Source organism: Scyliorhinus canicula, chromosome 11, assembly GCF_902713615.1.
Source record: "Scyliorhinus canicula chromosome 11, sScyCan1.1, whole genome shotgun sequence".
Lineage (NCBI taxonomy): Eukaryota > Metazoa > Chordata > Chondrichthyes > Carcharhiniformes > Scyliorhinidae > Scyliorhinus > Scyliorhinus canicula.
This window is the reverse complement of record NC_052156.1, coordinates 148,489,241-148,516,669: the sequence shown is the minus strand read 5'-3', so window position 1 is coordinate 148,516,669 and position 27,429 is coordinate 148,489,241. Positions and strand designations below refer to the sequence as shown.

General features: G+C 44.2%; 1 protein-coding gene across 1 annotated transcript in view; it reads left to right on the top strand.

Moving 5' to 3' along the window:
* The window catches only part of tnpo3 (transportin 3), a 77,507-nt gene that overhangs the window by 11,526 nt on the left and 38,552 nt on the right, over positions 1-27,429 (top strand). Inside the window, exons 2-14 of the mRNA XM_038811713.1 lie at positions 1,259-1,459; positions 2,905-2,978; positions 3,547-3,703; positions 7,071-7,214; positions 8,832-9,007; positions 11,720-11,858; positions 14,872-15,018; positions 16,669-16,776; positions 18,092-18,183; positions 22,220-22,359; positions 24,087-24,278; positions 26,447-26,538; positions 26,798-26,874. Coding sequence (XP_038667641.1) covers positions 1,259-1,459; positions 2,905-2,978; positions 3,547-3,703; positions 7,071-7,214; positions 8,832-9,007; positions 11,720-11,858; positions 14,872-15,018; positions 16,669-16,776; positions 18,092-18,183; positions 22,220-22,359; positions 24,087-24,278; positions 26,447-26,538; positions 26,798-26,874 — 1,739 coding nt within the window. The remainder of the gene's footprint in view (positions 1-1,258; positions 1,460-2,904; positions 2,979-3,546; positions 3,704-7,070; positions 7,215-8,831; positions 9,008-11,719; positions 11,859-14,871; positions 15,019-16,668; positions 16,777-18,091; positions 18,184-22,219; positions 22,360-24,086; positions 24,279-26,446; positions 26,539-26,797; positions 26,875-27,429) is intronic.

Here is a 27,429-nt window from a genome sequence, read left to right as displayed (position 1 = left end):
TCCTAAGCGGCCCAGGAGTGTCTCACTTAATGTTGCTTTGAATTTGCAAGTCTCAGCCAATTTTCAGAGGTGGGCCAGGAAGTCAGTCACCGACTCTGCCTCAGCCTGAGGAGATGTGTGGAACTGGAACCGGAAACGATGAGCGGTGGTGTAGTGTTGAAATGTTTCCCACCAGGGCGGCGGACGACTGGGTATCTTTGGTGGGGAGGGGGTCCAGGTGGGTCAGGCTCTTTATCACACTACAGGTAGGCCCCTCGCAAGCTGTTAGCATACCACAGTTTGTCTCCCATCGCCGGTAATTGCATTAGTTCGAAAATAATATATCATGCATTCTACATATTGCCCCCAATCAGCTCCACTGAATCCTCATCACCAGTAAGCACAATGACTAAGGTTTTTGCAATACAAATACTCCACCACTCCCCTAAGGGTCTCCTTCCCCGATCTGCACCCAGGTTAGGGTTTTTATACGAGCTAGGGCTCTACCTGTTAAGGGGAAGCCCCACCCCCTTGAAGGGAATGTTCATATTCCAGGGAGGTCATGAGAAACTGTATGGTCCTGATCCCTGGCCCTCCATTGGGGTTATAATAGTTACATATTGACCATGGGCACTGGGCAAACGTCCCTGCTCCTCTTCAAAGTACACCCACTTCTCATTAATGTCTCATTCGCAAGCGCAACAATCTGTCAGGAATATTAACCTGGATTCTGGGCTTAAGTCTCTTGAGTTTGGGAAATACTGTTGCATCCAGTAGGATATGTGTTGCATGTTTGGCTATTGTTGCTATAAACCAGTACAATCGTGCTTCAGATCATGTTAGGTACACATATTTGCCTTAAATTCCTTCCTGTGAAAATAGAGCTGCAAAGATAGCCCAGTTTATTTTATTGTAAATATTTTGTCCTTTGCAGTTGGGATAAACCTTCAAACTGTAGTGTAAAGAGATTTTTTGGGAGGGGGGGGGGGGCAGCCTAACTGAATCATGAACCTTTCAAGGCTTGTACAACATGACTCCATTGAAATCTTATTACTTTCTCTCTTTTTCTCTTTCCCATTCTCTTTTGTGCCTCTATCCATCTCCCTCGCTCCTCTCACTCTTTCTCTCACTTTCCATCTTTTCCCCCAATTTTTCTCTCTCCTTCTATTCTTTATTTTTTTCTCTCCCTCTCACGCTTTCTCTCTTCTCTCCTCTTCCCCCCCCCCCCCACCCTTTCTCTCTCTGTCTCTTCACTCTCTTCCCGTTCATCTCCCTTCAGATGTATGCCTGGGAGATTGCGGATCAGCTGCTGCAGTTGCAACAAGAGATGGAGCTCTGCTACTTTGCAGCACAGACAATGAAGATGAAGATTCAGACATCATTTAATGAACTTCCACCTGAAACACATTCATCTCTGCGAGACTCACTGCTCACCCACATTCAAAACTTGAAGGATGTGTCTCCTGTGATTGTTACACAGGTGAGTTGTTGACGAAGCAAGGGTAGACAAACTTGTCTCCCTGACTTCTATGATGTAGTTAACTCCTAAGTTTTCATGCATGAGATACTAAATTGACCTCATGGCCTTCAGATAAAGTTTCCCTTGTGCACTCTCCGTTTATCCTGTCAGAACATGGGTCATGTTAATGTTATGTGAATTGTATTCTTCACGTTCAGGATAATCAGGTTAAGTGTGTTGAATGATTAAATATCTTGTGCACATATAAAAAAACGCTCGTGGCACAATGGAAGTGTATTTAACTCCCAATCAGAAGGGTTGCATGTTCAAATCATATCAGGCTCACAGATTTTTCATAACAGCTTTGATTTTCAGATTAGGAACATGAGGTAGCTCACTCAGCAGCATACTGTCCTCTGGTTGGGGAGGGCCTGGGTTCAAAACTTGGCGACACAGGAGTAGTGTTCTTCTGGATTGAATTTTCACACTCCTCTGACTGTTAACGGCCAGACTAGTCTGAAAACGCTTGATTTAATCTGATCTCTGAAGCTAAACAGACTCAGTCCTGGTTAGTACTTGGATGGATGACTGTCTGGCAATAGCAGGTGCAGTAGGCTTAGCAGTGGATGGTAGTGTAGTGATAATGTTGCTGCACTAATAATCCAGAGGCCCGGACTGATGCTGCAGAGAATCAATTTCAGAAAAGGAACTGCTGGGCCACTGGAACGTTGGTAGGTAGGTGGCTGAGATCAGTTATACTGCATTCTCTGAATAAACCTACAATCAAAAGGAGGTGTGTCTATTTTCATAATCATGGGTTGAAGGGCAATTTGTTTGTGCTGGATATCATGACTTGATTGGCTTTGTTAGAGACATTAAACAGTCCCGAATGGAACCGGGGTCTCAAAGCACAGTTGCATTAAGATGCTCCTAAACTGATTAAAGAGCTAGATTTAAGATGATGTAGATTGCAGAGACGCATCGCAAGAACAGATTACACAAAAGGCACAAGAGTTACATAGAGTTCCATTGTAACTTGAACACAAAAGGAAAATACTGAGAAATTCATCCATCCCAGTTTCAATAAGGTACTCCAACTCCACCCCAATTTCCTTCAGCACAAACTGGCTCACCCTACTAAATTATCCAGAACGCTTGGTTTCAACAGAAAAGAAATGTTACCCCTGACGAGTAAACAGCAAGTCTCTTATCACATGGAGAAACATGCTGAATTGTCCCCTCAACGGTTCACCGCCATTCTGGGCCTGGCCTCTGTGGTGAGATTGGGGATTTCTCATGTGATGAACTGCAGATCCGAATCTGTTTGAGGGCAAGAGCAGTGACGAGTGAAGATGGTTCAAACTTTCCCAATACCTCAGCACTTCTCAGCTGCAGAATTACAGAACTGATGAGCTTTTATGTCGAGTTGCAGTTTTTGAAACAATTTCTTTCTCCCTCCTCCTCAGCTGGCGCTGGCGATTGCGGATCTTGCATTGCAGATGGCCTCATGGAAAGGATGTGTGCAAATGCTAACTGAAAAGTAGGTGTCTATGGGTTCAGGCATGTTAATAAAAAAACAGAGGAGCTGCTTCTTTCCTCGGTACTAGTTATTCCAAAGATAGTCACTGCCAGTTCAATTCTGTCGCCTACAGTTCCTTCCCCCATCCACATATAATTTCACTGGAAAGGTGCAGCAATCTTCCTGCATCCTGCAGGTGTTATTTTTTTCAAGAACTGCATGTATGTCAAGGCCTTCCAACACTATAAGGTGAACGAAGGCACTCCTATGCCATGGTCCTGCCAAATTAATTTCCTAGCCCAAAGTGACACAGTGTGATTTTAAGTTCATGAAGCATGTACTACATGAAGTATGTACTTCTGTCAGAGATCTACCTGACAATTTGCTTTACACTAACGATGCTGGTGAAATTTACTTTTAAATGGTTATATTTAGGTCTGCAATTTCATATGGGGCAAAGAAGTTGAATGTTAGTATCTTTTTTGGGGACCGATTGTGCTGTGTGGTTGCCCACGCGTTAGTAAATTGTCTGCCTCTGTGTACGTTGAATCTCCAGTATGCCAATTACCCATCATGCTTTATATTTCAGGTATAGCCATGACCCATCATCCCTTCCCTTCCTGTTGGAAATCCTGACTGTGCTCCCAGAAGAGGTTCATAGTCGCTCCCTTCGAATTGGAGCCAATCGCCGCACTGAAATAATCGAGGACCTGGCATACTCTTCAAGCACAGTGGTATCACTGCTGGTATGTATATAATGTTAATACCTGGAGGGAGCAGAATGGTCAGAGGGAGTACATCTTCATTTTCCTTTTCTGCCCATACCTCCCTCCTCTACTCTTGTCATTTAAAGCTGAGGCAGTTAGCATCAGTAGTCTATTTGAGTATTGTGAGAGAGGGAATGGGGTGTTGGGGGACAGGAGGGATGCAAAGGAAAATCAGAATCAAATCTTATTTTGTCCTCGCCCAATCTCCATGTATAACTCCAGCTGGAGTGATGGGGTAGAGATCAGGAAAGGGAACCTTGCCCAATTTTTCCACTTTCTTTGCCCTAGGCAGTGAGGTCAGTTATACCATCTTAGCTGGCGCTATGGCTAAGATCAGCTAACTTGAAACCTGGGGACTTTCTCATCTGTGTGACTCAGCGTGCCAGGTAAAGGAAGAGTCATGTAAGTTGCTTCTTGTCTAATTGCTTTGCGCTGGCTGATTTGTCAACAATTAACCTCTGCATTCGTTCTTCCAACCTAGGTGAGAATCAAATACAAAGGCTTCTCATTTCATGCAATTTTATATTTAAGATTGAAGCTATATTTGTATAGTGCCTCTCATTTCCTCAGGATGCCCCAAAGAGTCTTCACAGGCATTGATTTACTTTAAGTAGTTACTGTTACATCAGGAGAGAGCAAGGCCTTTTAACCAGGTTGCTGGGCCAGGGCCAAAGTAAGTGTGGTAGGTGAGCAGACTTAATGCAAGTTGGGATACAAGCAGCAGAGTTTTGGATGTGCTCAATAATGTGCATCATTATTGGGGCGGCTCAGTGGTTAGCGCTGCTGTCGCACAGCTCCAGGGTTTCGGGTTCAATTCCAGCTGGGTCACTGTCTGAGTGGAGTTTGCACTTTCTCTCCATGTCTGCATGGGTTTCCTCCGGGTGCTCTGGCTTCCTCCCAAACTCGAAAGATGTGCAGGTTAGGTGCATTGGCCATGTTAAATTGCCCCCTTGATGTCCAAAAAGGCGAGGCAGGGTTACTGGAATAGGGTGGCGGCGTGGGCTTATCAGGGTGCTCTTACCAACGGCTGGTGCAGACTTGAGGGGTTGAATGCCCTCCTTCTGCATTGTAAGGATTCTATATCTCTATCTATTATCACGGGCCATCTTTGTCACCTCTTCTCAAGGGTATAGAACTCTTTTTTTTTATTTTATAAATTTAGAGGACCCAATTATTTTTTTCTTCTCCAATTAAGGGGCAATTTAGCATGGGCAATTCACCTAACCACATCTTTGGGTTGTGGGGGTGAAACCCACGCAGACATGGGGAGAATGTGCAAAATCCACACAGACAGTGACCCAGGGCCGGGCTTCGAACCTCGGTCCTCAGCGCCGCAGTCCCAGTGCTAACCACTGTGCCACATGCTGCCCAAGGGTAAAGAACTCTGATCTCCACAATCTTTACTCATAATTCAGTCCGCAAACTAATCCCCGATGAGCAGGATAGGAGTGTTGCTTGTGGAGACATTTATGTTATGGAGAGTAATTTTGGTCTGTGCTCTCAGGGCCTCCAGGTTATTGCAGTTAATCTTGATTATGTATGTGTGACTGAATTTGAATATGTTTGCGTTTTGTTCATTTGCCTGTTAAACTAAGCCAGGTCCAAAAAATAGTGTCAGAAGATAGGTAGCATTTCAGGTGACGGTTGAGTCCTTTTAAAAAAAATATAAGTTTAGAGTACACAATTATTTTTTCCAATTTAGGGGCAATTTAACGTCTTTGGGTTGTGGGAGCGAAACCCACGCAAGCACGAGAATGTGCAAACTCCACACGGACAGTGACCCAGAGCCGGAATCGAACCTGGGACCTCGGTGCCATGAGGCAGCAGTGCTACCCTCTGCGCCACCATGCTCCCCCCAGTTGAGCCCTCTTTACAATGATGTGGGGAGGGTTCATGAATGAAGAGCTCCCTACTATTGCTATAATAACAAGTTCTCCTGCCCTTGCACAAATACTTCACCTCCAAACACGATCTGTTTTAAAAATAGCTGTTCAAATGTCCTCATTGTTAATTCTTCCATATCTCTTTATTTCCCTTTCTTGTGTTCACACCTCTCCTTATTGCACTACGGGTTCTAATCCCATTTTCTAGGACTTGGTCCGTAGCCTTGTGTTTGTGGTGTTTAAGTGCTCATCTAAGTGCTTTTAAAATGTTGTGAGGATTCCTGTGTCTACCACCCTTTTGGGCAATGAGTTCCAGATTCCCAGCACCCTCTGGCTGAAAAAGGTTTTCCTCAAATCTCCTGCCTGCAGATGCATTAAAGGGGAAGCTAGATAAGTATTAGGGAGAAGAGAATTGTGGGTTCCACTGATAATTTGATGAGGAAGAGAGGAGACAGTGGTGTAGTGGTATTGTCACTGGACTAGTAATCCAGAGACCCAGGGTAATGTTCTGGGGACCAAGGGTCGAATCACAAATGTGAAATTTGAATTCAATAACAATCTAAAGATGACCATTGTTGATTGTCTTAAAAACCCATCTGGTTTGCTAATGTCCTTTAAGAAAGGCAATCTGGGGCGGCACGGTGGCACAGTGGTTAGCATTGCTGCCTACGGCGCTGAGGACCCGGGTTCGAATCCCGGCCCTGGGTCACTGTCTGTGAGGAGTTTGCACATTCTCCCCGTGTCTGCGTGGGTTTCACCCCCACAACCCAAAGATGTGCAGGCTAGGTGGATTGGCCACGTTAAATTGCCCCTTAATTGGAAAAAATGAATTGGATATTCTAAATTTAAAAAAAAAGAAAGGCAATCTGTCACCTTACCTTGTCTGGCTTACATGTGTCTCCAGATCCACAGTAATTGTCCTCTGGGATGGGCAGTAAATAAATGCTGGCCCAACCAGCAACACCCACATCCCAAGATCAAATATTAAAAAAATAAGAGGAATGATAAGAGGAAAAAGAAGAGGAATAGTGTCCAAAAAGGTTAGGGGTTATTGGGTTACGGGGATACGGTGGAAGTGAGGATTTAAGTGGGTCGGTGCAGACTCGATGGGTCGAATGGCCTCCTCCACTGTATGTTCTATGATTGTTGTCTAAATGCTGTCATGGACTGGTTGGGCCGAATGACTGGTTTCTAATGTTGATCTGTTTTATCTGAACAGCTTTATCTGTTGATAAACCATCGTACTGTACATTCAGTGCAATCTTGATCCTGTACTTTATTCAGTGTATACATGTGAGAACAGGTTGACCCACTGCCAGTGTGAGGAATTGTCATGTTGAGATACCAGAACGATGTCAACACTTGTGAAGCTGTAACTCCTGCAGACATCCAAATCTTTAACCAAAGAGGAAAATCTGTTGCTACGTAAAGAAAATCCATAATAGTCATCTCTTTTTCCCCAGACAGCCTGTACAGAACATAGCGGCAACGAGGAGAAGACTCTAATCAAGGTGTTCCGGTGCTTGGGGAGCTGGTTTAACCTGGGTGTGTTGGACAGCAACTTCATGGCAAATAACCGGCTGCTACTAATAATTTTTCAGGTTTTGGTGAGTGTTTTGGGAATAGCTGTCTAGTATTCGGCACGGTTCACTGAAGTAGAGGAAGTCTGAAGAATGTGTGCATTGAACTGAAATCCAATTTCCATTGTTTGATAATGACGATTATCGCAAGCGATATAATGAACAAGAATGATTTCACATGTATAAGTGTTTAATAATTAGACTTGAACAGGCAGTAATTGCTCAAGAAGACATTAGGTTTGCAGTGACGCAGCTAACAAAATTCACTGAGAAACACTTTGTGAAGATGTGAAACGGAGCATTCTAATATGTAGGATGTTGTTTACAAAAACCCAGCTTTAATGGCCAATTAGCCAATCAGAGTTTTTAAAAATAAATTTAGATTACCCAGTTCTTTTTTTTTCAATTGTGGGACAATTTAGCGTGGCCAATCCACCTAGCCTGCACATCTTTGGGTTTTGAGGGTGAGACCTGCACAAATACGGGGAGAATGTGAAAACTCCACACAGACAGTGACCCAGGGCGGGATTGAATCCGGGTCCTCAGCGCGTCGTGAGGCAGCAGTGCTTACCACTGCACCACCGTGCCGCCCCAGCCAATCTGAGTTTGAGCACTTTTTAAAATGTTTCCTTGATTAGCAGAGGGTCCCTGATGGCTCAGGGGCTTCGGCTGGGAAATGGAGGGTCTGGTTTATGGGTCTGGTTTAGCACACTGAGCCAAATCGCTGGCTTTTAAAGCAGACCCAGGCAGGCCAGCAGCACGGTTCAAATCCCGTACCAGCCTCCCCTTCATTGAAGCCTACTCGTGACAATAAGCGATTTTCATTTTTCATTTCTAGACATTAACTGAAGATACGACCTGGCTCAACAGTCAAACAGTCCACTGGCATTTAACTGTTCAGACTTCTTCATGATGACTGATTGCAGGCATATTACAGGAATGCACTCCGTAGCTGTGGAACCATAAACATAGAAAATATGGTGCAGAAGGAGGCCATTCAGCCCATCGAGTCTGCACCGACCCACTTAAGCTCTCACTTGCACCCTATCCCCGTAATTCAATAACCCCACCTAACCTATTTGGACACTAAAGGCAATTTTAGCATGGCCAATCCACCTAACCTGCACGTCTTTGGACTGTGGGAGGAAACCGGAGCACCCGGAGGAAACCCACGCAGACACAGGGAGAACGTGCAGACTCCGCACAGGCAATGACCCAACAGGGAATCGAACCTGGGACCCAGGCGCTGTGAAGCCACAGTGCTATCCACTTGTGCTACCGTGCTGCCCTAACCTAATAAAGATCCTGTGTCAAATGTTTGCTCATGATTTTTTTTCTGGTTGTCAGAAGGTCCCCTTATTCTGGGGTCTCTGGTGCCTGTGCTTAAAAATAAAATGTCTCTGATGCCTCCTTATGATCTTCTAGGTCCGCTTTGACATTTTATTACTCTGTTCTCTCTCATTCCTCTACTGCTGGCTGAAATTATGAATATTAGTGCAAGTGATGTACTTAAGCTCAGTAACACATGTCAGTGCCTAGCGCTGATATTGAGGGAGGACCACTGTTTTTTGTACAGGAGTGGAATCCCTGGCTGGTTTCTCCTATGCTAACTCAGGAATGCTGATGAAGTGTCTTTTATTTCAGCAACGTGATGATACCTCGACAAACCTACATGAGGCTGCGTCTGACTGTATCTGTTCAGCGCTATATGCCATTGAGAATGTAGAGACAACCCTACCTCTAGCTCTGCACCTATTCCAGGGTGTGCTAACTCTAGAATCTGCATATCACATGGCTGTGGCACGTGAGGACCTTGACAAGTAAGGATCTAGTAAATTTAATCATTGTACGGCTTTGTTGAAACGTGACTGGCGACATAGCTTCCCTCATTCCTCCGACATTGGATGGTGCTGATGCAAATTGGAGTGGATTTGTTGTGGCCATAGTGGCAAGTAAAAGCAAACTAACATTTATTTTCATGTATTTGTACTCTGGAGGCTGTCGTGACTTCTAGAAGCCGTGTTACCTGGGTCTTTGGAGCCTGAAGCTCATCTCTGGAGGGGATAGTCCCTATTGTGCTGCAATTCAGCTGTCACTGACAGAAAAGACAAAGCATTGCCGCCTCCCCCAGTTCGATCTGATACCATGATGGGTATGATCTGGAATGTAAGACTTGAGACTGGTGGGCAAGGTGGAATGTATTAGAGTGGGGGAGAAATTGTGAAATAAATTGCTGAATGTGGTATTGGGCATGAAGTGGAATTGACAGTAGCAGATGCTATTATCAATACAATGGAACTCCACAATTGCCTGTCCTCTGAACCAGTCCACAGCACCACCAGTGCCCATTTTTCACAAACATAGCATATTTAGCAAAGTACATTCAGCAAAAGACACGTAGGGGGTTAAATTAGACTCTAGAATGAAAGGGGACACAATCTGAATGTTTTAACATTGAAATAACAATCGCGGAGGCTGAACATACAGAGCTGTTACTTCAGCTTAAAGCGAAAAGGCAGTTTTACATTTCAGATGATCCTTTATCAGAACGGGAAACTGAAGAAGGGCAGACCGATTTGAAAGGACTAAATCTGAAACTGGTTGTGCAGGTCGATTGCAAACATTCTGCTGAGCCAAATGGGGTTTGAATTTTGGCTCCATCGTTGCTCAGTCTGCTCCATTTTTGAAAAATGTTCTTGAGATGCGATTTTGCTTTGCTTTCAAGGGTGGCAGTTATTTCCTATCCCTAGTTGCTCTTGAGAAGGTGGTAGTGGGCTTTTTTACTGAACTGCTGCAGCCTGCGTGGTGAAAGTCCTCTCATGGTGCTGCTGTTGGGTAGGGAGCTCCAGGATTTTGACCTGATGACAATGGAATGGGAATGTGTGTCCACATGGGGATGGTGTGAGACTTGGAGAGGTTATCCCAAAAGTTGTGGTGTAAAAAGGTGGCCGTAGGGCCAATATTCCTTGTCTCAGGTAATGTGAAGACATTTGACTGATCTCTTACAACCCCTTGCACGCTGTGATTACCCACATAAACACTCTGTGTTCCTTATTTCTATAACATGCACACACTTGATATTGGCTATTTGGGATTATGTGCTTGACACACGCACACACTGCTGCACTCTGTTTTATGCATGAGCTCTCGCTCCCTTTCATCCTCTCTTCTCTCTCTCTCTCTCTCTCTCTCTCTCTCTCTCTCTCTCTCTCTCTCTCTCTCTCTCTCTCTCTCTCTCTCTCTCTCTCTCGTCCCTCCCTTCACTGCATGATCTTTCAATGGCAGCTGTTACTCCTCTCTTCCCCCCCGCCCGCAAGCTTCACTCCCTTTGGTGCACCGTTCCTTCACGTGCTGTCTATCCTGGACATGCCCTTACCATCTCTCTTTGGTGTGCGGGGGGCAGGATCTGTGGAGTGGGGGTGGGGCTGGATCGGTGGAGTGGGGGGGGGGGGGCAGGATCGGTGGAGTGGGGGGGGGGTGGCAGAATTGGTGAGTGAGCGGGAGATGGGGCTGGGTTGTGGAATGAGCGGGGGATGGGGCTGGGTTGTGGAGTGGGCGGGGGAATGGGGCTGGGTTGTGGAGTGGGCAGAGGGGGTGGGGCAGGATCGGTGGAGTGGGTGGGGTTGGGGCAGGATCGGTGGAGTGGGTGGGGGTGGGGCAGGACCGGTGGAGTGGGTGGGGTTGGGGCAGGATCGGTGGGGGTGGGCAGAGCGGATGGGGCCGGATCGGTTGAGTGGATGGGGGTGGGGCAGGATCGGCAGAGTGGGCAGAGGGGATGGGGCAGGGAGAGATGGTGCGGGAGAGATGGGCAGCACGGTAGCATAGTGGTTAGCATCAATGCTTCACAGCTCCAGGGTCCCAGGTTCGATTCCCGGCTGGGTCACTGTCTGTGCGGAGTCTGCACGTCCTCCCCGTGTGTGCGTGGGTTTCCTCCGGGTGCTCCGGTTTCCTCCCACAGTCCAAAGATGTGCGGGTTAGGTGGATTGGCCATGCTAAATTGCCCGTAGTGTCCTAGAAAGTAAGGTTAAGGGGGAGTTGTTGGGTTACGGGTATAGGGTGGATATGTGAGTTTGAGTAGGGTGATCATTGCTCGGCACAACATCGAGGGCCGAAGGCCCAGTTCTGTGCTGTACTGTTCTAAATCTAGATTGATGGAGTTGCGGGAAGCTGTTTTGGTGGTGGTGGGGGGGGGGGGGGGGGGGGGGGGGGTGGAGTGGAGATTGGTGGAGTTAGGGAACTTGATTCTTATTGCCCTGGACAGTACGCAGTAAAAAAGTGTATTCGTCCAGCTGCTCTGGTATTGACATCACCTCACTTGGGACGAAGCTTATGTTTCATAACGTTGCTAATTAATAGAGCATTAGAGTGCTGAATATGTCACATTGCTTCCTAAACTATAAGGCTTCCCACTTGTACTTCTCTCTTTCCAATTCTAATTGCCTCATGGATTCATTTTTTAAAAAGGAAACTGAAAGGACCAGATTTTACTCTGCGTCCCATTCTGATCTCTTTGTTATTCTTTCTCTGCACAGGGTGCTGAATTATTGTCGTATTTTTACTGAGTTGTGTGAGACGTTTCTGGAGACAATCGTACAGACCCCTGGGCAGGGAATTGGAGACCTCCGGACACTGGAACTATTACTGATTTGTGCAGGGCATGCACAATATGAGGTAGGGAGAGAGTCCTGGTCACAGTGTGGTGGGCAGATCCTGACAATAATTTTACTGCTTCAGATTTGACAGGTCGCATTGCACTTTCTCTCTCTTCTGAAGGCAAGGGCCTGTGATGGGCACATTTCCTTGGCCCTTTCCATTGCCCTGCAGTGCCCCAGCCAAGGAGTGTGGTTGAGCAAGGCAGTGTCGGAGCTTTCAAATTTAATTACGTCCTATGCAGTCTTCTCTGATGGGCAGCCCCCAGCAGGGAATCACTGGGTGGGCGAATCTACTGAACTTTAGTAATCTATCCTCGGCAGTGAAATGTTGTGCACTCCTCATTGTCCTAGTTGAGTTCCGTTAAATTGCTACCGATCACGGACTGATTTTGTGATCGAGTCCCACATACTGGAGTGCAATTAGACACTGAACCATGGAAATTTGACCCATATTTTGAAGGACAACTTTTCTGTGTGTGTTTTAGGTGTGTACTTACCAACAATCATACATGTACTTGTATTGTGCCTTTCATAACCACAGGATAGCCTGGAGTGCTTTGCAGCCAGTGAAGTACTTTTGAAGTGTGGTCACTGTTGTAATGTAGGAAAATTGGCAGCCAATTTGCACATAGCAAGATCCCACAACCAGGAATGAGATAAATAACCAGCTAATCTGTGTGATGTTGGCAGGACAGGAAGAATCAGCACAAAAACAGATGTTCTCGGGGATTCAACAACTGCGACACCTTGTATTTATATAGTGCCTTTAAAATTACTTAATGCCCTGGAGCATTTCACAGGGATGCAGTTTGACATTGAGCCACATAAGGAAATATCAGAGTGGATAACCAAAAGCTTGCTCAGAGGTAGCTTTTAAGAAGTGCCGCAAATGAGGGAAGAGAGCTAGGGTGGTATAAGGTTTTGGGGAGGAATCTCCACAGTTTAGGATGTTTGCACGGAAGGCATGATGAAAATCTGGATCAAGAATCAGAATTTGAGGAGAATACAGAGATGAGGAGTGATGAGACCATGGGAGTCACGATGTCGCGGACAAATTTGAAAACAAGGATGGGTATTTTAAATCTGAGGGACTTTCGTCACCGGGAGCCCGCATAGGTCAATGAGCGCAGGGGTGATGGGTGAATGGGACTTGATGGGAGGAAGGGTTTTCTGCCCTCAGTTGAAGACAGTTTAGAAAAAAAAATAATTTAGAGTACCCAATTCCTTTTTTCCAATTAAGGGGCAATTTTAGCGTGGCCAATCCACCTAACCTGCACATCTTTGGGCTGTGGGGGCGAAACCCACGCAAACACAGGGAAATTGTGCAAACTCCAAACGGAACGTGACCCAGAGCCAGGACCGAACCCGGGACGTCGGCGGCGCAAGGCAAGCTGTGCTAACCACTGCACCACCGTGCTGCCCAATAATGACACAGTTGATAATTTAGCCACCAGATTAGCTGAGGCTGGGTAGAGTCGGGTAATGTCACAATGGTCTTAGTGCGATATGTGGTCTGAAGCTCATTTTGGGGTCAACTGTGACACCCAAGGTTGCAGTCAGGTTCAGCCTCAGAGAGTTTAAGGGTCAGCAATGGAACCGCTGGGTTGGAAACTCTGATTGTAATGGGGGAAGAAAATGATGGCTTCAGTCTTGTCAATATTTAATTGGAGGAAATGCCTGCAGGGCTGCGTGTCAGACAAGCTGTCTGATAATGTAGAGATAATGGAGAAGTTGTGAGAGGTGGTGGTGCGGTAGAGCTGGGTGTTGTCAACCGACGTGTGAAAACCGATGCTGTACTTTTGGGTGATTTGGCAAGGGGCAGCAGAGATGAGAAATGGGATGGAACTAATGTTAAATCCTTGGGGAATACCTGTGGTTACAGTGCAAGAGCAGCTGAATCTCGGGCTGAACAGATTGTGTTTTATTAATTCCAATAATTGTATGTTGAGGAAGAATGAATCTAAAGCTAGGCTGTACCGTAAACAGGTTTGTATCCAAGACAACAAAGTGAAGTCACAGACTCTCCCATCAAGAACTGGTTTATATATTCCTGCAATGATTCCCTAATCCTCCCCCAGTTGGGGACAGCTGTGCTTAATTAACAACTTAAAGCCTGTATTCTATTGCAGCACAATTACAACTTTAACATGATCTACTAAAGTTGAGTTGTAACGGGAGAGAAAAGTTTGAACTGTGCAACAGTGTATTGAAAGAAAGAAGTTGTATTAATAAAGCAGCTTCCCAAAGTACTTTGGAGCCAATGAAGTACTTCTTTGTAGTGCAGTCACTATTATGTCAGTAACAGCACCATTATGAGACCTGTACAATCCCGCAAACAGCATTTGAGCCTTGATCAGAGAACCTGATTGTAGTTCAGGTCGGATTGTTAGCTAATATGCTCAGGAAAAACTTAATTTCTTTTGTTGAATTATTTCAATGGATCATAGAATCAGAAGGAAGCCATTCGGCCCATTGAGTCCGCACCCCCTGAAAGCGTACCCTATCTCGGCCCACAACCCCTCTCCATTCCTGTAACCCCACCTAACCTGCACATTTTTGGACTGAGGGAGGAAACCGGAGCATCGGAGGAAAGTCTCTCAGACGCTGGAAGAACGTTCAAACTCCATAGTTACCCAGGCCTGAATTGAACCTGGTCCCTGGCACTGCGAGGCAGCAGTGCTAACCACTGTGCCACCTTGCAACCACCAAGGTTTTTCTGAAAGATGACACTTCCAACAATAAGGCACTCACTCAATACAGCTCTGAATGCTAGGCTTAGATTGTCCTGAAATCCAAGAGCAGTAGCACAGTTGGTTACAAAACTCTCAGCTGGTAGTGGTTAGGAGCACTTTGAAAGGATAAATTGAGGACATCCTTGTGTTCAGGAGGAATGAAGTTCTCTTAAGTAATGTCTGCAGCTTATTCACTAGTTTTTCTGTATTGTCTAAAATGTGTTTTTAGAGAAACTGTAAATTATATTTAAGCGGTCACTGTCTCTTTTTCTGGTTTATAAATTATTTCTGTTTATCCAGGTAGCGGAGATCAGCTTTAACTTCTGGTACAGATTGGGAGAGCACCTCTACAAAGTTAATGACCCGACCCGTCATGCTGTCTTTCGCCCATACATTCAGCGGCTGCTTCATGCCCTGGCCCGGCATTGCCAGTTAGAACCAGATCACGTAAGATTTTCAGGAATTCATGCATTAGGATATTGACGGAACCTAGGTGAGGGAGTATGGTGTGATGTGTGTTTATAACCAGTAGGAATGGATTGCCATGGTGTCGTCAGTATAATTTTGAGACATGGAATATTTCCGGCATCAAAGAAACTGATTAAATGAGTCAGTGGTTGTGCCCATCTCTTCGAGTCCGTCCCAAATTGGTTACCTTATCTCTGAGCCTAAATAGTGAGTGTTTCGGGAGGTGCTGTTCACTTGCAGCCAATTCAAAATAGCAGCCAAGCTCAGCTTGATCTTGTGCTCACCCAACATCTGCATTTCTCCATTTCTAACAGAAGATCACTGGTATGACAGTGATGTTTTTATTTTCACCCCTTCCCATAATGTTCATGCCAATTATCACACCCCTACTGACTCAGCAGTGTTGATGGATCTAAGTCCAAAGCCACTTTGCCTTTGTGACTCAGGATCTAATTATGCAGTATTTAAAATAGCATGGGCACACTGGGGAGAATATCCTGACCCACGCCGTGAAACAATGAGTAGCAATCTCTTTGGCTGGGCACTATTGGATTAACAGCCAATGAGAGGGGTGCCAATCTCACCAGCTGGTTACTTCTGCTCCCAATAAAAGCCAACTAAATATTTCACATGGCTCTGTGGTTTTTGTGCAGCTGCAAGTGAGGAAACCTGAAGGGGCAGCAGGTTGGTCTAAACGTTTAAAATTTAGGATGGATAAATCTTGATTTTTTTTTCCCTCATTACTTTTTAGGTGTAAAAGTAATTATATAGAATTTCAGAAGATAAAATGGATAGAGTCCACTATAGGATAATTCATAGAATTTACAGTGCAGAAGGAGGCCATTCGGCCCATCGAGTCTGCACCGGCTCTTGGAAAGCGCACCCTACCCCAGTAACCCCAGCTAAGCTTTTTTCTTTCGACACCAAGGGCAATATATCATGGCCAATCCACCTAATCTGCACATCTTTGGACTGTGGGAGGAAACCGGAGCACCCGGAGGAAACCCATGCAGACACGGGGAGAATGTGCAGACTCCGCACAGACAGTGACCCAAGCCAGGAATCGAACCTGGGACCCTAGAGCTGTGAAGCAACTGTGCTAAATACTGTGCTACCGTGTTGCCCGGTAGTACAATGTACATAAGAGTGTACATGGATGATGGCAGGAGATTAAACAGGTGGGATTGAGTCCATGATAGGGTAACTTGTACATGACTATATAAGGAGGTTAAATAGCTGGGTAGAGTCTTTTTGGGTATGGGAGGAGATTAAATGGGTGGGTGTAGTCCATTATATATAATCTATGGAATAAGGTTGTATGAAAAACATTTATGCAGTGCTGTCAATATCTTTCACTTCCTTAGTTCCCCTTCTCAGAAGATATTGGTTCAACTTTTTTAAGGTGGCACTCGATCCTGAATTCCCCCTCTTGCCGTTTATTCCACTCATTCATTAACCTACAAGAGTGAAGTGAGAATTCTTCTATCTTTCGCCCTAGTGAAACCGTATGAATTTTGTGCCTGTGTCGTCTAGTCCTGTGGCCATTGTCCAAGTTAATTAGTTTGTTTGCATCTACCTCATCGGCACGTTGATTGTTTTAACACCTTGTGGTAACCTTTCTATCTGCAGGATGGAATTCCAGAAGACTCTGATGACTTTGGGGAGTTCCGGATGAGAGTGTCTGATCTTGTGAAGGATGTGATCTTCCTGGTTGGTTCAATGGAATGTTTCACACAGGTGACACACTAGGTTCAGAAAGAATCTGAACATGAATCATAATTTAACAGGAATATTATGTGTGCACATAAGATTTGACTTCTGAAGGTACTGATTTGTGCTAGGGCAAGGTTCATCGATTGATCCCCTTCATCTGTCAATCTAGATCATGATGGTACAGCTATTTGGCTGCGGGGACCATTGTGGCTGAATCTGTCTTTGCCAGATGTCTGGATTTGTCCTGGTAGATGTCCCTGGATAACAATAAGTAGAGAAACCCTAACAGATTTTTCTCTCTCTGAACATGTGGTCTGGCTCTCACCTGAAAGATGCAGTGGTGATGCACTGGAGAAAGGAACTAAATTGCCAGGAGTCAGAACATTTAAAAGAGAAAATAAAAACTAAAAAATTCTCCCTTAAGGGATTAAATCCTCGAAATGACACAGCATAAACCTTAATATTTGAACACCTTGATGCAACTTTTTTTACTTGCTATTTTTGCAGATATTGACCCATTTATAATAGTGTAATGCTTCCTTCACTACAAGGGACTAGAGAATCTATACACTGTCATTTCAAGGCCCACGTGTGTTGAGAGGGAGTTTGGATATATTGTATAAAAACTTTGGGTGAATAGAGTCCACGATAAGGTAGCATGTGCTTGGACAATGGAGGAGGATTAAGTAGATAAATGGATAAAAGCCAATTACTGCGGATGCTGGAATCTGAAATGAAAGAGAAAATGCTGGAAAATCTCAGCAAGTCTGGCAGCGTCTGTAGGGAGAGAAAAGAGCTAACGTTTCGAGTCCGATGACTCTTTGTCAAAGCTAACAGACAGAGAAAGTGGGAAATATTTATACTGTGGAGTGAGAATGAAAGATAAGTCATAGCCACAGAAACCCAGGGAAACCAGGTGCTAATGGCCACAGAAACCAAACAAGAGAGATTTAGGGAGAGGGTTCTGGAGCTGAGACAAAGGAAAGCTTGGCTGTCAGTAGTGGGGTAAAGGAAATTGAGGATGTCAGAAGGCCAGAATTGGAACAATGTAGAAGGCTTGGAGGGTTCTAGGGTTAGATTTGCATGTTGAAAGTGACTAAATGGGTGACTAGCTTCTATGATAGGATAGAGCATATATGCACCGTGAAGAATACATTGCGGGCAAAATGCCCTTGATTCGTTTAATTTTTTTTTTCTAAGTCACAAAATAATTAGTTAATGTAAAGTTTCAGTTGAATGGTGGTACAGGCTCAAGGGGTTTAACGACCTGCTGTTCCTAAAAGCATTTTTGTGTACGTTTCTATTTAATGAAGTTGTATTGTCTTGTTCATCTTCTCAGCTTTATTCCACACTGAAAGACAGTGGGCCTTCCTGGGAGATCACTGAAGCTGTCCTGTTCATCATGGCTTCCATAGCAAAAAGCGTGGATCCGTAAGTAAAATAAAATTATAGAATTCTGGAAATGTCATTGCAGAAAAAGTGCTTTTAGAGCATCGTATTGCTCCCCATTGAACTGAGCTGTTTTCTTTCCTCATACCGTTTAAAATCTTTTTATTACTCAATTTCCCCATTAAATGCAATTGACAATACTTCAAAGCACTTGTAACACGTTCCATTAACTCTTTGTCTCCCTTCTTTACATTTTTGATGCCCCATTGGAAGTAATCTTTCACTATTTATTCTCCAGTCTTCCCCTTTTGATTTATTCCATATCTTTGTGAATATTTGGGTGGAAATGATTTGCCTTTCTTATTTCAAGTTAATTTTACCTTGGGTCTCCTGGGATTTAAACTCTAACACAGTGAGTGACGTGCTTAAATCAGCTTCAAGTCCCTTCAAAATCTTTTAGACTTTATCAGTCTAACTAAATGGAAGGTCCGTTTTCCCTAAACAAAGGGAAGGGGAAGGCAAGAAACAAAATGCCTTTTGTTAAAAGTATACCTGTTTTCTAGGGATAAGATTGCAATGTTATTTTTTTTTAAAAGAAGCCGAGATCATATTCTGATCATTGTCTTGTGATTCCTGGCTGGATTGTGACTGTGTGTGAGCATTAGTTGAAGATAGGCTTGCATCTAGTTAAGCCTTGTGGTTATGTTTTTGGGTGGGAGGCAGGAGGTACTCTTTAAATTGGCAGCTGTGGAGCTATACATCCCTTCAATACCAGGTTCTGCCGGCTGTATGGATTTCCTTGTAGTTTCTGGGAACAGGCAGCTCAAGTGCTTCAATCGGGCTGATGAGAAATTGTGGGCCTTGGAACTCTGAGATTTTAGTTTTTAAGAAAGCCTAAGAAATATAAGATATTTTCCAATAATCCTTTTCGGCTCAGTTGGTATTTCTTTCTCTCGCTCTTTGAAATCAAAGGTGGTAGTTTTTTGAACAATTCTTGCATGGGATGTGGGCATTACTAGAAAGTAATGCTCTTAAGAACTGGTGGTGAGCCACCTTCTGGAAACACTGCAGTCCATGTGGTGTAGATACACTCACGGTGCTCTTTGGATGGGTGTTCCAGGATTTTGATCCAGTGACAGTGAATGAACAGTGATATAGTTGCAAGCAGGATGGTGTGAGATTTGGAGGGGAACGTGCAGATGATGGTGTTCTCATGCATCCCCTGCTCTTATCCTTCTAGATTCATGCCCCACTTCAACATGAGCGCACAATCCACTCTTGACACATCACTTATCAGTGTATGATACTTTGTCACAGGGTATACTCTAAAGACGCTGTGTTACACACATGATCTGTGCCTCACCTGTCTGTTCATGTGGGCATTAAAAATCTAATCATACTATAATGATCCTGGACCGCACCCCAGCAGTGGCTAAGATACTGGACAGAAACCCCAATATTTTAATTTTGTAAGACTATGAGGAAAGACTACCTCACTCCAGGGGTGCTTTCATGTAAAATAGGAATATGGTATATTAAAACAAATTTTATTACTAACACAGTATTAAAATATCTTCACATCACATAATTAGATAATAATCACTTATTGTCACAAGTAGACTTCAATGAAATTATTGTGAAAAGCCCCCAGTCGCCACATTCCAGCGGCTGTTTGGGGAGGCCGGTACGGGGATTGAACCCGTGCTGCTGGTCTTGTTCTGCATTACAAGCCAGCTGTTTAGCCCACTGTGCTAAGCCAGCCCATGAGAAAATAGCTCACAATTACCCCTTAAACAATTCTACTCTGTACAGTGACACAATAGCCCTTAACTGCTATCTTTATTTTCGCCCAGACAACAAAATTATCTCCGGTCCCAATCGATTTGTAAATGCAGTTAGCACTCGGGAATACTTGCTCTACCCAGATATATTTTGAGACTGTTTAAATGCTAGACCTGAGCCCTGTCAGGCCAATGCAGCATCTCCGGCTGTAATTTAGCGGCACAGTAGCACAGTGGTTAGCATGGTTGCTTCACACGCCAAGGACCCGGGCTCGATTCCTGGCTTCAGTCACTGTCTGTGCAGAGTCTGCACATCCTCCCTGTGTCTGCGTGGGTTTCCCCTGGGTGCTCCGGTTTCCACCCACAAGTCCCGAAAGACGTGCTTGTTAGGTAAATTGGACATTCTGAAATCCCCCTCCGTGTACCCGAACAGGCGCCATAGTGTGGCGACTCGGAGATTTTCACTTCATTGCAGTGTTAATGTAAGCCTACTTGTGACACTAGTAAAGATTATATTATATCTTCAGAAACTTCTCAGCTTGCTTTCCAGTCACAAACTAAAATCTGCCACCTGACTGCTTCAACTCCTGGCTCCTTCCATTACCTATATTGTCTTGCTAAACTGAACACAATGTCTCGAACTAATTACCCCGCAGGGAACCTCCTAATATAAACAAAAATCCATTAGCCCTAACATTTACGATGCTTTAAACACACCTCTGGCTCCCAAAAAGCCGAGCTGTCTTGCAAATCAGGAATTTTAAGAACATGACTGCAGCAGTCATACACAAACTAACCCAGGTTTTTAACGCTTATTTAGAAAAACATAGTTTGATTAAAGATAGTCAGCATGGCTTTGTGAGGGGCAGGTCATGCCTCACAAGCCTCATTGAATTCTTTGAGGATGTGACGAGACAAATTGATGAAGGTCGGGCAGTGGATGTAGTGTATATGGATTTCAGGAAGGCATTTGATAAGGTTCCCCATGGTAGGCTCATTCAGAAAGTTTGGGGGCATGGGATACAGGGAAATTTGGCTGTCTGGATACAGAATTGGCTGAATGCGTGTGGTAATGGATGGAAAGTATTCCGCCTGTGACCAGTGGTGTCCCGCAAGGAAGGATCTGTTCTGGGATCTCTGCTCTTTGTGGTTTTTATAAATGACTTGATGACTTGGATGAGGAAGTGGAACATAGAACATTACAGCGCAGTACAGGCCCTTCGGCCCTCGATGTTGCGCCGACCTGTGAAACCACTCTAAAGCCCATAAAGGAAGGGTGGGTTAGTAAGTTTGCCGAGGACACAAAGGGTGGTGGTGTTGTAGATAGTGTTGAGGGTTGTTGCAGGTTACAACAGCACATTGACAGGAAGCAGAGCTGGGCTGAGAGGTGGCAGATGGAGTTCAATCTAGATAAATGTGAAGTGATTAATTTTGGAAGGTCGAATTTGAATGCTGAATACAGGGTTAAAGGCAGGATTCTTGGAAGTGTGGGGGAACATAGGGATCTTGGGGTCCACGTACATGGATCCCTCAAAGTTGCCACCCAGGTTGATAGGGTAGCTAAGAAGGCGTATGGTGTGTTGGCTTTCATTAACAGGGGGTATTGAGTTTGAGAGTCGCGAGGTTTTGCTGCAGCTTTATATAACCCTGGTTAGGCCACACTTGGAATATTGTCCGGTTCTGGTCACTTCATTATAGGAAGGATGTGGATGCTTTGGAGAGGGTACAGAGGAGATTTGCCAGGAATGCACTGCCAGCAGAGGTGGTGGATTCAGACTCATTAGGGACATTTCAGCGACTCTTGGACAGGCACATGGACAGCAGTAAATTGAAGGGGTGTAGGTTAGGTTGACCTTAGATTAGGATAAATGATCGACACAACGTCGTGGGCTGAAGGGCCTGGACTGTGCTGTACTGTTCCATGTTCTATGCACCAAATACATATAAACAATATATCTGAAATTCCTACACTCATAACAATACTATTAAAGAATAGCTGATAGTTCTCCCGATGTCCTTTCTCAACTATGACTTACCAAAAACATATTACCCGATCATTTATCCGGTTGCTGTTTGGGGGATTTCGCTGTCTCCATAATGTTTTCTGCAGCTCCAAATCTAACAGTTATTGCATTTGAAAGTAAATTCAATGTACCTAATGGCCTTTGTAGTTTTTGAGACACAATGAGGTGCTTTACCAGAAGAATACTGTATAACCATTGCAAAAGATTAAATGTAGGAAAACAAAACCCGTTTGCTAACACAATTCATTCTGTGCTTTTTTGTTTATGTTTTAGCGACAATAACCCTACCTTGGCTGAAGTGCTTGAGGCTGTAGTTCAGCTTCCAGACACTGTGCACATGGCAGTCCGATTCACTAGCATTGAACTGGTCGGAGAACTGAATGAGGTCGTGGATAGAAATCCCAGATTCTTAGGTGTGTAATATCATTGTGTACAGCAACTGTGATGGTAAAGTTTCACTTTTATGTTCTCTTTGTGTCTGTGTCTTTGTCATTGTATGTTCTGTGACTTTATTTTCTCTATGCCTGGGGGTTTAGAAGGTGCTAGTGAAGAGCAGTGAGTTACCCTTGTGTCCCTTCATCCAGCACTAGCCTTGAAACAAGTTAAGAAACAAGTTAGAGGCTGGTTTAGCACAGGGCTAAATAGCTGGTTTTAAAATCAGACCAAGGCAGGCCAGCAGCACGGTTCAATTCCCGTACCAGCCTCCCTGAACAGGCGCTGGAATGTGGCGACTAGGGGCTTTTCAGAGTAACTTCATTTGAAGCCTACTTGTGACAATAAGCGATTTTCATTTCATTTCATTTTCATAACTGGTTGGTATGTAGGTGGTGGAGAAAGGAATCAATGTGCATGTTGTTAGGATTTAATTAAATGGGATGGGAAGAGGCTTGTGTGGACCATAAACACTGGTTTCTATGCTGTCAATGCAGGTAATCCCGCAGTCCCATCTGTCAGCTCTTTGTAGGATGTTACTAGCGTATAGTGGTTTACCTCCTTTGACTGCACTCCAGAAAGTCAATGATTATGTGAAGTACTTTGAGTTCTAATTGATAACATGCTATGTAATTTGTAGTAGTTCTTGGTTTCGGTGACTATATTGTGAATAAACAGTCAGATAGCATTATTCTTAAACCTGGAGTTTTTTCAATCAAAATTTGATGTTGAAGTTTAACCCGTGGTTGATTATTTCTCCACCATAACTCTGAGTCACAGAGCACAGAAAGATGGAGCACAGCAGAAATCCATTCTGCCTCTTATGGCTATGCCAATTCTTGGAAAGAGTTTTCCATATAATCCCACTAACACCTGCTCTTTCCCCACAGCCCTGCAGATTTCTCCTTTCCAAGTATGTATTCAATTTTCTTATGAAAGTTACCAATGAATCGACCTTCACCAACCTTTCAGGCAGTACATTCCAGATCATTATAACTTGCAGCAGTTCAAAAAAAAAAAAATTCTCATCTCCCTCTTCACTCATGAGTCAGTTACCTTAAATCTATGGCCCACGGTTACTGATCCACCTGCCAATGGTGGAACTCAAACCATTCGTCTATCTGAGATCAGAGAGTTCAGCAAAGTTGGAGGACTTGAAACGTGGACTTGGCCAGTGCAGGGGACTTGGGAGACATCAGGGAGCATTTTCAGCTAATTTTCCTGTCCGTTAAATCTTTCAAAAAAAGATTTTTAGTAGAGAGAATGCTGAGGGGATGATTTCCTAAGGGTCTTTTGAGATTATGAAGGTGTTAAATTGGTAGATGCCGAGAAGATGTTCCACTGTAGAGGAGTCCAAAACTAAGGGCCACAAATGTAAGATAGGTATTAATAATTTCAATAGGGAATTAGCAGAACCTACTTTATCAGAAAATGTTGAACTTGTGCCATGTGGTATAGTTGAGACAAATGGCACAGATGTTTAGAAGTAGCATCTAGCTAAGTCCATGAGAGAGAAAAGAAGAAAAGGATATGTTTCTATGGTTAGATAAAGTAAGATGGGAGGCGGCTGGTGTGTATCCTAAATGCCAGCATGGACTAGTTGGACCAAATGGTCTGTTTCTACAGTCAAATTCTATCTATAATAAACAAATAAATGCCCCCCAAAATAATCTTGTGTTTTGCTTTCTTCCTTCCTGTCCACAACAAGATCCAGTGTTAAATTATTTAATGAAGGGACTGCGCGAGAAAACACTCGCATCAGCGTCAGCCAAAGCCATTCAAAACATCTGCTCCTCCTGTCGCGATCACATGACTCAGCACTTTGAGGGCCTCCTGGAAATTGTTCGTTCTCTTGATACCTTCAGCCTCTCGCATGAAGCTGCCATCGGTCTTCTGAAAGGTATTCAGAATCATAATCTGTATCATATACACTAAGGGTTGGGCTGGATAATGGCTGTTGTACTAGTTGTGTTTATATCCTGTCCAAAAACAATTTACACCATAATGTTCATACCTGGCCAATTCACTGTTTCCTTCTCTTTCTCATTGCATTGGTTCTTTAGAGGAGTCGAGAAAGTTTCCCAATGAAGTGAGTAAGTTTGAGTGGTGGATTTAGTGGATGGGTGTGGAATTAGAGCATAATCATAACATTTCCATACCGGGCAGCACGGTAGCATAGTGCTTAGCACAATTGCTTCACAGCTCCAGTGTCCCAGGTTCGATTCCCGGCTTGTGCCACTGTCTGTGCGGAGTCTGCACGTTCTCCCCGTGTGTGCGTGGGTTTCCTACGGGTACTCCGGTTTCCTCCCACAGTCCAAGATGTGCAGGTTAGGTGGATTGGCCATGCTAAATTGCCCTTAGTGTCCAAAATTGCCCTAAGTGTTGGGTGGGGTTACTGGGTTATGGGGATAGGGTGGAGGTGTGGGCTTAAGTAGGATGCTCTTTCCAAGAGCCGGTGCAGACTTGATGGGCCAAATGGCCTCCTGCACTGTAAATCATAGCATTTACAGTGCAGAAGGAGGCCATTCAGCCCATCGAGTCTGCACCAGCTCTTTGAAAGAGCACCCTACCCAAGCCCACACCTCCACCCTATCCCGGTAACCCGATCTAACCTTTTGGACACGAAGGGGCAATTTAGCGTGGCCAATCTACCTAACCACATCTTTGGACTGTGGGAGGAAACCGGAGCACCTGGAAGAAACCCACGCAGACATGGGGAGAAAGTGCAAACTCCACACAGACAGTCAACAAAGCCGGAATTGAACCTGGGACCCTGGAGCTGTGAGGCAGCAATGTTAGCCACCGTGCCTTAAGAGGATTGTGTGTTACCCGTAACATTTCAGATTGATCACTTAGAGAAGAGTAACCTTCCATCACAAAAAGTGTATGAATTATCAACTAATTATGGTCAGCTCATCACTGGAAAGATTATTTTGAAAGCAGTCTTGTAATTAGAATTTTGATGAATTGCGATGGTGAATGTGTGAAATTTTAGTTCTTTTACTCGGAAGATATCGCGCAGCACAATTTACAGATTTTGTACTTCCAGGCTCATTGGTAAAGAGTCTTCTAGGAATGAGGATATTTGGTAAGAATAAGTGAAATAAGCTTCGTGACAAGATTGTTGATGTTCAGGTGGTGCCTTTGAGCACTGTGTTTGCACTTACGTTTGATGTTATCTTTATATTTGAACTGAATTAACAACACATGTATATAGATCTGGCTCAGTGGCTAGCACATTCACCTGTGTCTAAGAAGAGGTGAAGATCAGTATGGTACCTGAGCTTATACCCGAGGCTGATACTCCCAGTGCGATGCTGTGGGAGTGCGTTGTTCTCAGAAGCTGCTCTCTTTCGGGTGACTTGTTAAACTGAGGGTCTCTTCTGCCCTATGGGGTGCTCATAAAATATTCCATATTTAAAAAAAAAAACAGAGGAAATACCTCTGGTGTCCTGGTCAATATTTATGTGTAAACCAACATAACCAAGGGATTATTTGGTCATTATTGTATTGCTGTTTGTGAAAGCTTACTGTGCTCCTATTAACTGTTGCATTTCCTACATTACATTTGGGCAGCTTTGAGCTAACTCTGCCTCCAAGTACTTGTGTGCATCAGTCCAAATCAAAATATGTAGGGCCTGAGAGATGAGGAGAGACTTTATTCACTCACTCACGATGCAATAATTGAAACCATAAGTCCAATTTCCAGAGTGATCAGAGTTTGAGGGTTTCGCCCAGAACACTGCAAGGTCGGGTTCAGATCAGTCCACTGAGGAATGTGATTTTTTTTTGGGAGGGGGCAGGTGATCCCTATTTGTGCCATTTAAAAAAAAGAATACTTGGGGTAATATTAAGCTAAAGCATCAATATGACCCTTGAACTGAACCTGCCTCTCCAAAACAAGTTAGGTGAAAATTGCCAACTCTGTTTTTGTACCACCTGCATATATAATTTACTTAGTGTATTTCAGCGACCCAAAATCTGGTTTGGAACTGGCAATCTCTGGGTGGAAGGTGGATTACATTGATCGTATGCTTTTATTGTATCAATTTTCTTTTTTTGTGATAGGCACGGCACTTGTTCTTTGCCGACTCCCTTTGGAGAAGATTACCCAATGCCTCAGTGAGCTGTGTGCTGTACAAGTCATGGCACTGAAAAAGGTAAGAGCGTACAGTCAGAAAATGGGCAATAGTCAGTGGATTAATACAGTACCCCTGAGTGCAGTTCAAACTTGTGACACTGAACTCTGCTCCTCCTCTGCTAATGTCAAGAATCTTCCCAACCCAATTTTTGGTGGGTTTTCCATGTTACATAACCGTCTCTTTTGAAACAAAGTATTCTCACTTCCCCTCCCTAGTGTCACCACCCTGTTCAAGCCCCAGTTCATCAGGGTGTAAGCATGATTTCTTTTACTTCCAGCTCCTGGCACAAGAGCCTGCTAATGGCCTCGCTACAGACCCCACCATATGGCTGGATCGGCTGGCTGTTATTTTTAGGTATGGTGGTGTTCTCGCAAAAGTATCTTTATTGCGCTATTGGAACGGGGCAGCTAAAATTCCTGTTGTACTGTTGGGATACCAGAGTTTGTATAGGGCCTGTCGTTGATACAACTGTTGCAACAGAGTTAAAAGAAAATGCTGGTAATCTGAAGCAGAAAATACTACAAAATCTAGTAAGTTATGATAAATCATTGTAAATCACTGGCTAGACCTCAGCTGGAATATCCAGAATTGTATCCAGTTCTGGCCACCTCATTTTAGGAATTATGTTAAGGCTTTGGGGAGGGCGCAGAGGAAATTTATTACAATGGTACTAGAGATTGGGGTCTTCAGTTATGTGGAGAGACGAGAGAAGAATTTCTTTGACCTTCAGCAGGGAAAGGTAAGGGCTGTTTTGATTTTAGAATAATCTTTATTGTCACAAGTAGGCATACATTAACACTGAAATGAAGTTACTGTGAAAAGCCACATTTCAGCCCCTGTGCGGGTACACAGGGAGAATTCAGAATGTCCAATTTACCTAACAACACTTCTTTCCGGACTTGTGGGAGG